Raw genomic sequence first — 15,213 nt, forward strand, 5'->3', positions numbered from 1 at the left:
AACTAAAAATAGATTTCGGAAACAAAATGATTTTAATGATTTTTATGGTTGCTTAAGACAACACCATCCCATTCAATACTTACTCTGTATTTAATCACGAAGAGTGTGTATTTTCTTATAAATTAGTGAGTTATGAATTTTTTCAGTAAGGAATTGCATCATATTGAACTTTTCTCCAACAGATCCCCACTATATCACACATTTTCTTTTGAAATCCAGGTCACCCTTGCGCCATCAAATATTCCTTAGATAGGCATATAAGAATGTTTTTAAATGGGCCTATTATTGGCCACATCGCCCTGAGGAAAAATAATGCACTACAAATAGTCGGCTTTTCTTTGGACCAAGTTTATGAACTGAATTTCCATAGTTCCATCTGGTTAGTAATTGGCCCATTAAAACATTTTTTTAAACTTAGTCCAAAAAAGAGCCGACCAATACTCCGAGACGTTAGTACAACTTCAAGCTAACTGTGGATCATTTGAGGGACACATTCTGAAAGAAATCACCTCATAATCTCTATAGTCAAAGGCTCAACTTTGTGGAGGTTCATTTCAATAAATAAAAACGAACAAACTTTGCATTAATCCACAAATTTATTTCCGTGGTACGACTAGTTTCGACGCAGCGATACCTGAGGATGACGCCGCTGCGTCGAAACTACTCGTACCACGAAAATAAATTGGTGGATTAATGCAAAGTTTATTCGTTTTTATTTATTGAAATCACCTCATATTTGCACCTTTTCCCGTGTATCACGTTCGACGTCAATTTCGGCAATGCATGTTTTTTTTTTAGGTATTCCATATTTTAAATTTTGATAATCTCGTGGTTGTGATGAAAGTCATTACAGAAAGTTATTTCACCCATAAGATTCTTAAGGTCATCCATTCATTGTTAACTTGCCGTGGAGATCCTAATCATGATTTAAATTCGAAGATGCAGGCGTGATGAAATTGATGTGTTTATTTTAATATCCTATTACTGATCCAGATGCGGCCAACTTCCTGACTTGCCGTGCATGACCATGGCCCGGATGCATCGAGACTAAAACGTTCTCAAACCGTCGATTAAGGGGACAATATAAAGGAGGCTCGAGTTCTTCCTGATGAGACTTATTTCTGCTGCCATATAAGGCGCATCGTAATCGGTTTTCAAATACGTCAATAGCGCGGCGACGAGTGGAGTCCTTTTTTTAATATTTAAAGTAGAATATTTTCACTCGCAAGGAAGAGAATTGGGAAGTAATCAATTCCATAGATCGTCACGGATATAAATTTTAGTTGACAGGCTTAGTTATTTCTATTGTATTTCCCCGTGAAATCCGCATCGGTCTGGTATTGGTGACGAATTTTTTAAACCAATTTTTATGCACCATGGGTGACAGCGGCAGTGGTCATCTGGAGAAACCTCCATTGTAATACTCGTGTCGGCGACTGTGCTTAAATGCTACGCACTGCGTATCGATCGTGCGGAACTCTATCGCGGGGCATAGCGTTCGGTTGTGCACTTGTGTGAGTGAACTTGTCCGTAGCGATAGAAGAGCGCGTAAGAGACGAGGGTGAGAAAGATGAGCGCCGAGGCGATGAGTTGCAAGTGTACCTCGCCGACAATGGTCGCGATGACGACCCACGGGGTGGTCGTCTCGAGGAGGTAGAGCACGTGGTCGTAGCTGCTCAGGCTCCACAGCATCACATCCGGGTCTATTGTGTAGAACCGGTAAACGGGCCAGGCCGGGGCGTAAGGGCGTCTCAGTCTCGCGGTAGTGCTTTCGTCCGCTTCTCCTCTCTCGCGAAACTTCCTCAGTGTGAAGGAGGTGATGCTGAGGAGCAGTAAATAGCAGGGCCAGAATATGACGAAGGAGAGTGGTTTCCAAAGTATCCAGGCGGTGAAGCAGCCTATCCTGGAGCCTGTAACAATGCGAGGAAGTATCCATGTAACAATGCAAGAAAAATTCGAGTACAATACGTGAAATATAAAAAAATATGGTACTAATAGTAATACTTGCATTTCCAAACACTACTTATTGTTACAGACACTGATTATAGTGTCCTTATAACCTGAAATGTCCTGAATAAATAGAATGTCAATATTTAGTGCGAGGAGAATGAGTATAAATGATATGTAGTGGATAATTATGTGAAATGCATTATATCTCTGAAGTTCGTGTTCATACAAATATGCGTGAGTATTGCAATTCGTGATTATATTATCTCTCGGTATTTCGTCCGGCGCCAGTGTGGTGGCGCCCGTAGTAAGTCGTAAGGGACTTCGACGGAGATTTTCCCATGAAAAGCAAATTTCAATGATAAAATTGTGTGGATGAAGCACCGATGAAAAGTAGAAATAACATGAAGTACAACTTGAGCAGTAATATATGTAACTATGCTATGATAAAGAAAGTTTTCCTATTAGAGAGTAATCATCACTAATGTAACTCAATTATTCTTCTTAATCATACACGGGTGCTTTCCATTCATGCGACTCACGTGTCGACTTGTGTCGACTCGCGGTAACTGTTTATAACTCTCCAATTCCTGCGCGTAATCGTTTGTTGACTTGTGTCATAACAGTCGGCGACACACATAGAATGGAACACGAAAACCGCGACGCAAGTCGACTTGTGTCGACGTATGTCAATGAATGGAAAGCACCCGATGTTGTTGTCTCTTTTAACTTATTTATTCAACTGCTATGGTAACTAGTCAACAACTTTTTCTTACCCTTGACAACCCTTTGCTTATTTATAAACTTCAACACTTAATGTTGTTGATTTAAATTAACATTTCGTTAAAAAAATACTATTAACTTCAACAATCAGCTCTAAATGAAAAGAAATGAAATATTCTTTACTATAAATTCGATTCTGGATTTATTTCGATTATGATGGAGACGTTATATGAGAAGAATTGAATCGCACGCAGTGGTGTTCTAGACATGTTTCAGAATAAGATTATCCTTGCTGGAATAGAGAGTGGTGCGAAAACAATCAATTTACAAATTTCGTGTCGTTATAGTGCGGAAAAGTTGTGATAAGTACTAAGTGCAAAAAATAATTAAAATCGGGCGTAATATACTGATCTGTTGCGGTTGCAACATAGTGCTCACCGTGTACCATGACGAGAAGGATTGTTTCATAGATGGATGCTACAAATCGGCAATTGTTATTTCGGCGTGGGTTGAAATGCCGTGCGTAATGCTGGCGCTGTACTGTCCAGCTGAACACAAATATTGAGAGCCCCAATTTAAACTTGAGGAATATATCTCCCAGGTCCGGCCTTCCTGAAATCAAGGAAATACTTTTAAGAAAGGGGTTACTCAGAATAACGTTAAATATAAAAAGTATGAGGGTAAACTGTTCTCGGGATTCCCACCGAGTTAATTCTTTCATGCCTTCAGTATTCATTCCCATTCAGCCCTGATGATGAGCGCCGAGACGGAGCTTGAAACGCTGGCCGTTGAGAAAGAATTAACCCGGTAGGAGTCCCGAGAACAGTTTACCCACATAATTCGCCGGGAAAGCATAAAATCAAATTTAATAAAAAATATGGCTCGAAAAGTATTTACCTCATTTAATAATGATACCAACACACTGCATATTGTCTGTTAAGTACTTCATGTCTTAAATAAAATACATTTCAATATGTAGTGACGAGAGAATGAGTATATTTGATGTATAGTGGATAATTATGCAAAATGCATGAATGATAATATTCTACACATTATATAATACCACTTTAGTGTACGTATTCATGCAAATTCCTGTGTGTGGTTCATTTTACATACAGTTTTGCAATTTTGTATTTAATTTCGTTTTTTTTACATGTTAAAATCCTTTGTGAATGATGTGTCTAATTTTCATGCCAATGTGCATATATCACTCTTATTATCATATATTTCATGCATCACTATATTTTTAATAAGCCTAATATTCTCACCATGTAAAATTGTGACGTCCATCAAATACACGAGCTGTAGTAAAGCTTGAGGGCCGGTTTGAAGTAAATTGTCCAAGCCAGTTAATCTAACTTCGTTTATTTGATACTTTTCGCCCATCCTGCGGCTCAGATATTTCATCCTTTTTCCGATAGGCAGTGCGTCATCTCTCGGTGCACTGCTGTGATCACGCTTCTGGTCCACTTCCTTGTAGAATGAAGCGATCGGAGTGAAATCTTTTTGTGATTTGTACGCACATTCGAAGCTTTTGAAGTAACTGCATTTTTAAAAGACAAGTTTTTTTCATGTTATTATCGGTGTTTTGCAGCACAGTATGCGAGATTTTTCAGACATGTTTATTTTCTTTATGTGCTTACTTGGATATCAAAAAGATTTCCTTCAGCTCGAACGTCGACTTAAAGTCTTTGTTTTTGTAATTACGAAGCTCCCTGAAAAAATAATGAAAGAGATGTTCTTTTAGCATTTCCAAAAAGAAAATATTTGTATGGTTATTCCAAAAACTATATCCCTAGAAGACACCTTAGGCCAGTATTTTTATCAGGACTAATGTACTTATTGCTAGCAATAAAACTATAATCGATCCAAAATCTGGGAAAATTGGGAATTATGTCGTCAGGATGGAAACCATGATCGTACCAAAATAGCTTTTATGGATTACATGTACTTCATTTTTGTTACAATATATATTTGATGTAAATAGGTATGAAAATTTGACTCAAAGCATTTTAAGCGAGCCTCTTTTTTTTTAAATCTATAGTTCTTACTTTGTCTCTACATTAGGTATTTATTGGTCATACCTCCACCTACATTTCATATTTCAAAAACGGATAAATTAAATTTTTTGTTGCTTTGAACTAATTAGTAAAAAATATCACTTAAAAAATTTGATACTAGTACATTGAATTGCATACCAACGATGCTGTAGTGATTGCGGTAAGCATTTTTTTATTTCTATTAGTTTTTTTTCCACATTCCCGCTACGCCTACATGCTTTAGTGGTGATGAGTACGATGGACGAAGAAAAATATTTTATTTTTAGTCATTACTCGTTAGCTTGCCATGCGAAATTTTCCTCCGGCGTAATTATTATAAAATATTGAGCTTCGTTCCTCGGAGTCAAGGAAAAAAAAACTGACGCGCGTGCTGCGGGAGCTTCACGAAAAAAGCAATAAACTTTTGAGCAGCGAGAGGAGGATAAAGATGGACTCGGGGTAAAGGGACCCTGAATGGATACTAGAGGGAGTATTTTCCTACGGCGGCTTTTGCTCGCGGGAGATTCGTCCCCGTAAAATAAAAGAAATAATTCAGATTTTTTTCAAAACTTTTTTAAACGCCGACTAATGGGATTCATGGGTTTTACGTGTATTGAACGCTAATTCGAGGCTCGTACGCGTTATATATACGAGTAGGTATACACATTTAGCTTGTAGTCAAACGGGGTGACGTCGGTTATGCATGCGGGAGCGAGAGGATACTGGGAGAAAGACGGTTTGGAAATGAATTCCCTTTTAGAGGCAAATTAGGACGAGCGTTCTTTTCACAATCGTATCTCTGTTTTCCCCCAACCCATCCGCATAAACGAAGACTGCAATCCGTAGTTCGCGGTTTTGCAGGATGGTGACAGTGGTTGCGATCTTTTTACGAATAAAGAAGAACGATTGTGAAGCTTAGCATCATCATCAGGCACCATACTCCTGTAGACAGCTATTCAAAACAAAAATTTCTATCGATAACGTTCAGATTTCATATTGCCCTTTCATGAAGAAACTTTAATAGTTCTTTCATTTTTGTTGTCAAATTTAAAAAATAAAAATATATGGAAAAAATTATAACGCAATTATATATATCTTCTTACGCAAACATATACCCACAACACAAACGTATGCCTTAAAAAGTTATTGTATTGTCAATTGGCTGAGTGTAGTAATCATGGTTTACAGGGACAGCGAAAACATGTTTCGTTTTGTGCTGTAGTGTATTAACCCAAATTTTAGTAAAATACGAAGCACTTAGGATTAGTTTGTGAAGTAATTTTTTGTCTTTCGCTTAAATTAAACTGAAATTTGATCTTAAAATTGTCACTACGGGTCAAAAATCGAAAATATTCACACGCAAATGGAATTTAATTTAAAATTTCGGTTGAATCCGATGTTTTGAAAAGTTGTTTAGTATTATTTATTTGTTATAAGATCTAAATAATTATTTATTTACTTGCGGTCACGTTGTGGCAATTTTTTGAGTAAGTTTCAAAATATCATTTTCTGCTGATAAGAGACGTTCTTTGTATTATATTTGTTAGTTAATTCAAATTATATTAATTTTACTAACTGGGATTAAAATTTGAAGACGTCTCTGTCGTTTTTTATTGCTTAATGACAACTTCATAAAAATGTTAAAATTTTTTTGGGGTTGCAACTGATTAAGAAAATTGAAGGCTGCCTACCTTCATCTATCCAACTAGTCGCCCAAGTTCCCGTTCGTAACCCGAAACACTGGGTACTTTCAATTTTCTAAACAGGTGTTAACCCCGAGAAGCGTTTACACATATTATTTACTAGGAAAATGTTTTATCATACATTACTTTATGAAGACTACATGATTGTCTTTGTCAGAAAAACAATTTTTCCTCATTGAAATCCTTTCGGATGAAATAAGTCATCTCTTATAATCTAATACTACTATAACGTTTTCTTACGAATTATTTCCGAAAGAGAATGTTACATTTGCCGGCCTCGGTGGCGGCGGGGTAAAGTCCTCGCCTGCCAAACAAGAGGTCGCGGGTTTGAGTCCCGCCTGGGTAAGTTTCCCTTTTCCAGGGCACGGTTGTACACGTACGATTAATTGTTAACTTTGTTGAATACCCCGATATAAAATGGCCAACATAAGTTGTATTCGGTGGTTTGGGAATAAAATTAAATAAAAAATAAAAATACCTGGAATATTTAAAAATTCACACACCTTACTCATTACAATCAGATCTGAAATTGGTTGCGTCAAAACTGAATTATGTGTGGAATTCATAATCCTTGTATTTATGGAAGTTGAGGAAACTGATATTATGCACCATATCATTTCCATATCGACGGCTAAGTTCTAGCAACACGTATCTCAAATTCGGCCGGTTTGAGACAGATACCTTAAACAAAGTGTAATAACATTAAAAAAATAAAATGCAAGCAAAATACAACTCTTTGTTGGTAAATGAATGTTTTTTCAGTTTTATGAACTTTTGGTTTTTCATTTCAGTGTACAAGTAAAAAATAATCGTTTTTTTGCTCTCCTGAAAAGCTGCTATTTTTGAGATACCTGTTGTTAGAACTTCTTCATCGATATGCTACTTATCATTTCTATGCTGGTTTCCAACCGTTTCTATGGAAATATAATTTTAATAGTACGTCAAATTTATATATGATATTCATTCTGGACGGGGTCATCCTATTTTTATTCCTAGTCAATTTTATCGTGTTACTACGGACGGTTTTGCGGAAATGGAATGGGTCATCCTATTTTTATTCTTTGTGAATTTTATCCTGTTACTACGGACGGTTTTGCGGGAATGGAATGGGTTAGCAGCCTGTCCGTTTGAGATAAAGAAAGCGGGGGAGAGAAAGATGGGAGAGTTACCAGATCAAACTTCGGAGTAGCGCCCCAAAGTACGGCATTGCGATGAGCAAAGCGGTCTTGGCTCCGAAGAAGACCCTTCCGTTGGCGAAGTGCAGCGCGGAGGCGGCGGCGTCGCAGGCCGTGTCCAGAGAGTAGAGGGCGATGGAGAAGATGAGCGCGACCACGTCCCAGGGGTCGGCCTCCAAGTCAACCCCGGCAGGATCCCTCAGGACGTCCGCGGCTTCGGCCAGGCACTCCTCGAGGAATCCGTCGCGCTTGGATCGGAAGCGACCGCGTTGGAGGCGGTCGTCGGCCGCGCCGTCTCCTCCTCCCGCCAACACATCCTCCCCGCGATCGAAGCGCGGTGCCGAGTCGCACGGTGGCGTACACAGCGTTATACCTTTAAAGGGGATGTTGCAACATACTGCTTTGTTATTATATAATCGGTCCTAGTAATTCATCATCATAGTTTTTATCTACGCTGTACTTCATGGTTATAAATACCTTCCATTAAGTTATATTACGGCCGGCAACCAGAAGGTTCTGGGTTCGAGACCCAGTCAGGCCGCATTTTTACCCTCTGATTTCGTTTTTCCATCTACCACAGCACCGTTGTCCTCGTCCTTTTTCCATTATATGTTCCTATCCCTTACTTTCCTTACCTCTGAATTCATTTGTATATTATATTATATATTTATAAATAAGAGGGAATCACAAATTTCGTATTTCTTGTCTGAAGATTTCGCTGCAAATTTGATGATAATTAGATATGCAGGTGTATGGAGCGTGATGCACCTGGAGATTTTCCTAGACCCCCTGCTGATCACTTATTTATGAAGAATGATGGACGGAAAATGATTCCGCGGTTGATATTATTAATTATTATGGTCAAGCGGTATTTTAAATAATATATCACACTTTCCGCTTTTCATCTTGCCGCGCCTCGTTTCCCCTATGTCGAGTGATCGCTACAAGTTTCACCAAAATGTCACCACATACACTTATCTTCAATTTGTTGCCCTCTGCTACGCCCCGGATAGACTTGTGAACATTACTATTACTATTACGTATACTACTGATAAAAATTTAATTTTTTATGAGATGATGCTGGTATGCAGAAAATATTATTTCATTGATTATTATTATCATTATTATAGTATTCTACCGATTAAGGTAGGTTTCTATGGGGTACTAAAGGAGTATTCTAGAAGCCTCCCTTCCCTTCAAGCACTGCCTTCTTCAATCCTCCGTAAGACCTACTCCCTTTCAATCTATCTGAAAATCCTATTCTCTTCCTTCCCCTACCTCGTTTGCCTAACATTCTACCTTCCAACACAGTTTTCAACATCCCCTCCCCGCTTACTCCTCGCTCCATCCATACCTCATGTCTCCTCCGTATCTCATCTAATAGCTCCCTCTCCTCACCCACCATGTCCGGCACTTCGTCGTTTCTCCTCCTCTCCGTCCACTTCACCCTCTACATTCTTCGCCAAACCCTTATCTCCAACTCCTCCAGTTTTCTCTCGTCCTACTTCCTAAGTTTCCAACTTTCCACACCGTAGAGAGCTACACTCCAGATCAGACACTTCACTAACCCTACCTTTAAACTCTTACATAACGATCCTTTCAGGAGCTCCTCACTGTTCATAATCACCTTCTTTGCTGATGCAATATTTCCATATCTCTCTTGAAATTTTCTCTTATTATTTCTTCAATTTTTTTATCAGTAATGTAACCTGAGGTCCTATCTTTAATAACCTTAAACTATGCAGCGTCATGCCGTACCTCCTCTCCTACATTCACCTCCAGCATATAAATCATGGATGTAATTATATAGCAATGAATATTTCGTATGCTAAAATGGTATCAGCATCGGTAGCATGGCCTTTTGCGGTCATGAAATGATTTCTGATTTACGTGCTCAATCGGAATCAATTTGAATGACATGATAAGACGTTGCCCTAAAAAGGCTAAAAAGTGGGATTCTCAATATCTCCCTGTTTTTCTCCTACTCTAGACTTCTTTCCATGCAGAATTCTACTTCGTGAGCCTATGTTCTGAACTTAAAAATCTTAAAATGGCTGTTTAGTTAAATGTATACAATGAATACCCAAACCGTCATCTGCGTAACTTTAATTGTCTTGGCGATCAAAGGGAACTAATAACCGTATGATAAAAAAAAAGAATATAGAACGGTAGAAGTATTATCCTATTTATATCTATGTGTTTTCCCCGAAAAATCTCCCATCTACATTTTGGCATGAAGGCATGCGTTCCAGGGGAAGTTCGAGAGTGTATGCATCGAAATAAACAATATCTTGATTCTTTTTTCCTGCTTTTTACAGCGGGGCACGGCGGAAGTCATCGCTTGTATCATGATGGAGCGTTGCCAAACACACGGCTGTGTTGACTATCGCCTCATGCCTTGAAACTGAATGCTATTCAGGTTAGTAAATAGTGCACTGTTTTTTCATTGCCTTAGAAAATTTATATCTCTTTATTTTTATATTTGGCTTCCTTGTAATGCTTAAAAGCGATGAATTCGCACTTGGCGTGTCCCTTCAGTCATGTAAACAGTGAAGGCGTTGCAAAATATTGATCATATCATCACATCGTTCTCAAGAGGAGCTTGCCTGGGCCACTGAAGTCTCGCCCCTTATGAGTCGTGCTGCAACTTCTGAAAACCGTGTCGTGAATGAGCTGCGAATATAAAAATGTATACAGCGTGAAGTCAGAGGTACCTAACTAATTAAAGTAACCATGCTCGAATTCCAATTTGAGAAGGCTTAAATGATGACATTCTGAAAAAAAAATTCGTTGCCTGTTTCGGAATATTTAGGGCAATAAAATTATAAATTACCCTCCCAAATATCGAAAACAAATTCTGTTTTAAAGTTATTATTATATGTGTGGTATATTCTCGAAAACTGCAATTTTGCACTTACAGGGAATTTTTTTCAGAATTTTCACTTTCAAATTGTTTATGGAATATTATATTTTAGGGAGCTGATTGATACAATTCCCGATACTTATCTCATCATATCACTTACGTCATTTATTTAAGTTATGCGCTAAGCTTTATCTTAAATGCCCTCCACACCAGAAAGCCCGCGGGCTTTTGGAGAATTAATGAAATAACTGTGAACTTGTTTGTCAAGTACATGGTGTAATTAAATTTCACACCATGAATCTCTATCCGAGATGGAAATTTTAACGCGTCGGCCGAAAAAGGCTGGTGAGTTGTTGTCTATTCAGTAATGAGCGTAATGCCCATAATTTAGTTTTTTTTAACATGATAATGTAATGAAATCACCTCTCAAATTATAATGAGCCGTGAACAAAATTGTATTCGGTGTAACGTGTTATTAATTTAATTATTTAGAAATTAATCACGCATTTAGCATTCATCTGGGTTGGTGAATTTTATGGAATTTCAAGCACAGAATTTTTCCTTACGGAATTTTTTATAGCTATGGGTTAACCTTCGATGGTGACATCTCAGTGGTTACCAAAATGTTTATACAAAATCGGTTGAATAGTAATATATCGTATTCGTTGGAAGTCTTACCGATGCAAAAGGCTATGGCGATGCTTTATTTAACCGCCCTAGCTCGAGATACCCAAGTTCTTCACAGATAATATTGAATTTTGGCGCATTAATAATTGGTAGAGTGATGATTAAATATTGAGGAGTGTTGGAGAGAATTTAGTTGGAAACCTATCGAAGAGGAATGGTCAAAATACGAGACACGATATTGCGACGAGGAAAAATGATGTAGAATAGTTGGAGGGGAAGGGCGGCCGGAGGAAGATTGCGGATAATATACCTACGTATCAGTTGGTGAAGTATGAGAAACAGAAGAGTTGTGTTCGTGTTAAACGCTGATTAGCTAAAGTGACCAAGCACAAAATTACAGGTCAAAAAGCACAATTGAGTGAAGTGGTTTGAGTGGGATACCTGTAATTGTGTTTTTTTATGAGGCAACATTTTTTAAGTGAATTTTTACGTTGTCGTCATTGGTTGCGATTTTATTTCTAACCTTCCTTATCTATGTGCATATGTTATGAATTTTTTCGATCATGCGTTGATTTTATAACGATTTTTGTATTTTTACGCGAAGCGATGGGAGCCATTTGGTAAAAAAATGGCAGCCGGCCCATCTGCTGTTTCCAAGTGACGGTGCAGCCAGCGCCCATCGCTACGCGGAATAATATACAAATCGTCTTAAAATCAACATGTAACTATGAAAAAATTATTACGTGTGTCCATAGATACGGAGATCAAGCCAATGACATCAATGTCAAAATTCACCCGGTGCGTTAAACCGTGGCTTATAATATGATGTTTCATTAACATATTATAAATGTTGCTATAATTCTGGAAGACTTATGAAACTTAAGCTTAATGCTAAAAAAAGTCTTATTCAGTAACGTATATAAATTTGGTTAAGTTAGTAATGCGCGGTTTACGTTGACCATAATGTTTAAATTTTGAGGTTTACTTAAAAAGGCTTAAATACTTTTTTATTTTATGCACCAATAACTTCATTTAACTGGTTGGGGTAAAGATGTTTCAACCGTGCTTATAAACGCGCAATACAAACAGAAAAGTAATGGTACCAATATCACGAAAATAGCTTAAAGGCTATAGTTTTTATAATCGTTAAAACTCGAGTCTCTATACATAAGGTAGGTACAGACAGCTGATATGAGTTTCTTAACACTAAGAAAAAAAGATAAACGTAATCATAGGGAGAGAGAGGGAAGATTTTTTGGGAGATTCAGGTCGAAAAAGTTATTTTTTTGCGTTGAGTTGAAGTTGAATGACCCCTAAGCAATTCCCAAGTATGAGGTAGTTCTCGTAGGTGTGTGATTCATGTGAAGCACACAATGAATGTAGGATGTTGGTATTACCCACCCACAGTGCTTTCGTCTTTCATGCGTTCCACGCTCACCCTCTCCGAGTCGTAGAACAAGAAAGGTATCGTGGGGGGCTTCCATCTTCGTCGGCTGTAGAAGGGCTTTTCCAGGACCCAAGCACGAATCGTCTCGATGCTGGGCGGAGATTCGTCGTCGAGCGGTCGCCCATTGTCTTCGTCTGTCTGAGGGCCCTCGCAATCCGGGAATTGTTCCGTCGCCTGCCCGTTCTCGCGATCACCTTCCACCCCGCTTGCCTCTCCGCGGTCTCCGTCCCCGGTGGCACCTTTCCTTTATTTGTGAAGGAGAGAAGAAAGTGCAAAGAACGAATCATATTTCAATTTTTTGTTAATTTCAAAATGTACTCTTTTAGAGCCCGGCTTTATCATGTCTAGTTAATTTTGTTTGAGGTTGAAGATCAAAGTTAACACTTTGAAGCCCGTGGTACTTTCGGAGCTGGACAGTATTACATATACAATTATTTTAAAATACGTATTTGAAATACATTTGTAATTTTTAAATTTTTATTTGGTATTTCTAATACGCGGCCTGACTGTTTGTTGTATTTCGAGTACAGTTTTTTGGTATTTTCCCATTCTAAAATAAAAAAAATATTTTCAAAAACTTTTTAAGTAGCTCTTATAACACTTCTGCAACATTATGCTTCAGACATTACTTCGGTTCCGTTGCAATCGTTTTCTTCATGCTTGCAACTATCTATAATGCTCCGAGGCAGGTTATATTTTTAAAGATCTCTTAATTTCCATAGAAATGTATTTGTATTTTAAAAGGTATTTAAAATACTATTCTAAAGTTTGTTTTTCAAAAACCCAAATAAAAGGTAGTTTGTGTTATGAATTATTTTCTTCTCTTAAGGAAAGCCTTATTGAGACGTAGAGATAAGGTATCTCCCGATAAGGCGAGACAACACGCGCATCTCTGTAGGTTATATCAAGACACTCAGGATAGCTAGGTATTATGAGAGATAACGAAAATATACTCGTCGAGCCGGCTTAGGCGATCATGTTTTGGGAGTAAAATTCTATGATTACCTAGTTTATAAAACTGTACGCGTCGATGAAATCGACTCAGAAAAAGCTAATTATCAGCCCCTTTATATAAATTGCTGTCAGGTTTGCAATTGTCTTTTCTTTTCCAAAGACGTAGTAATTCCTTTTGAAACCCTACAACATGAACGGCATGAAAACGGGTTGGAAGGGACGAAAGACGAAACAGTATGAGACGGTGCATGGTAACTCGTTCCATTCTACCTTTAGCTACTGTCAGTACGTCCATTATCATGGTGTAGAGTAAATTCTACGGTTTATGCTATAAGTATGCGTCGTAATACTCATTTCAAATGATGAAAATGAAAAAGCAGGAGCGATTTCCACAATTTTACATTTATTAATACTACCGGTTTCGCTTTTCAGCATCATCAGGTACAAAAATATCAAGTGCGCTACGCTTAAATATGAAAGGTAGGAGGGGGTGGTGGGCGGGAAGGCGGGGGAAGGGGAAGGAGGGAGGGTGTACAGTCACGGAGCTTGGGAGACCGAGGATGGAGTTAGAGAGGAGAATGACAAATTCACTAATTGTCCTTAATGTCTTCCTCCAAGGGGATGGTGGGAAGGCCCCTGGTACTCTCTCTGCTGGGTTCCAACACTCCAATTGTGGAATAAAATTGTGGAAATTGCTCCTGCTTTTTCATTTTCATTACGTCACGTTTCCACTCCATCTCGCCTGAAACCTCAGACTATATCCATTTCAAATGGCTCAGTCGGCGATATTTAACTACAAAACACCTGCGTCAGTGAAACTAGAGCCATGACGGCTGAATGTCAGAGTTTGGTATATAGTTGTGAGTAGCTACTTACATTGCCTCCGAAATTGAATCCGATTATTCTGCAAGGCTACTGGCGCCCATCTTGAAGACTCAACAACTTCAATGAAACTAACGGTTCAGTTCAGAATATTTTCTTTACTTCGGAGATAAAGGCTTATCTTTCGGAAGAATATTTTCTCTGGCATGAATTATGGCGGGAAGCGGTCTTATCTAAACTTTTATTCCACTACTTATCAGTTTAAATACTTTTTTCTATCATGAGGTAGCATGAACAACGAGGAGACTGGTGGTTTATTTCTTACTTGAATGCTAACTGCGTTACTTAAGAGGAAAAACTAAAAGCATCATGCTCCACCTATAAAATATTACTTAAATGAATTTTTTTGAGGTAGCATTTGAAGTTTGGAATAGAAGGAGGCCCGTTATAGATGTATGAAGTTCATCCAGGAGATGACATTCCACAGTTTGACCTACTCGTGATGCCATTTTAGAAATGCGATTTGGGATCACATGACTAGCTCTACATTACAAAAAGCCAGCGATGATGTCGAATTTTTAGGTCATCCGTAAAAAAACAATCGCTAAGACTGTTCATGCTGACACTAATTTTTTTGTGACATTAGAAGGTATATGGCGTAGAGAAGTTTATTTGTTCGTCCTCAACGGTATTTTATTATTATTACATATTTCTGCAAGTAGGTATTTTATTATTATTACATATTGCCTGGTTGCAGCAATTGGTTTAAACACATGGATAACAAGTTGACCTACCTAATACACAAGTAAGAAACGGAAAGAGAAACCCAATGTTAAAAAAATGCATCAATTCTAATAGCATACCTACAAGTAAAAAATGAAAGTTGACCCAAATAACACAAATGTCAAACAAT

The 15,213-nt window shown here is 38.1% G+C and overlaps 1 protein-coding gene across 1 annotated transcript; it reads right to left on the reverse strand.

Annotated features, from left to right (window-relative positions):
• Nucleotides 1–696: 696 nt before the first annotated feature.
• Nucleotides 697–14,432, reverse strand: LOC124156845. Its single transcript, XM_046531338.1, has 7 exons — nucleotides 14,355–14,432; nucleotides 12,479–12,768; nucleotides 7,582–7,960; nucleotides 4,314–4,385; nucleotides 3,939–4,213; nucleotides 3,109–3,282; nucleotides 697–1,910 (listed from the first exon to the last, which is right to left on the reverse strand). Coding segments are annotated over exons 1-7 (1,623 nt in total). The 5' UTR covers nucleotides 14,357–14,432; the 3' UTR covers nucleotides 697–1,479.
• Between the last annotated feature and the right edge of the window lie 781 nt (nucleotides 14,433–15,213).

This window comes from Ischnura elegans, chromosome 4, assembly GCF_921293095.1.
Source record: "Ischnura elegans chromosome 4, ioIscEleg1.1, whole genome shotgun sequence".
Taxonomy (NCBI): Eukaryota; Metazoa; Arthropoda; class Insecta; order Odonata; family Coenagrionidae; genus Ischnura; species Ischnura elegans.

Coding starts and splice junctions, on each gene's coding strand:
- LOC124156845 (XM_046531338.1), bottom strand. Junction 4,386..7,581: donor CTACTCCGAAGTTTGATCTG/GTAACTCTCCCA, acceptor TTATTTTTTCAG/GGAGCTTCGTAATTACAAAA. Junction 4,214..4,313: donor GAAATCTTTTTGATATCCAA/GTAAGCACATAA, acceptor TTAAAAATGCAG/TTACTTCAAAAGCTTCGAAT.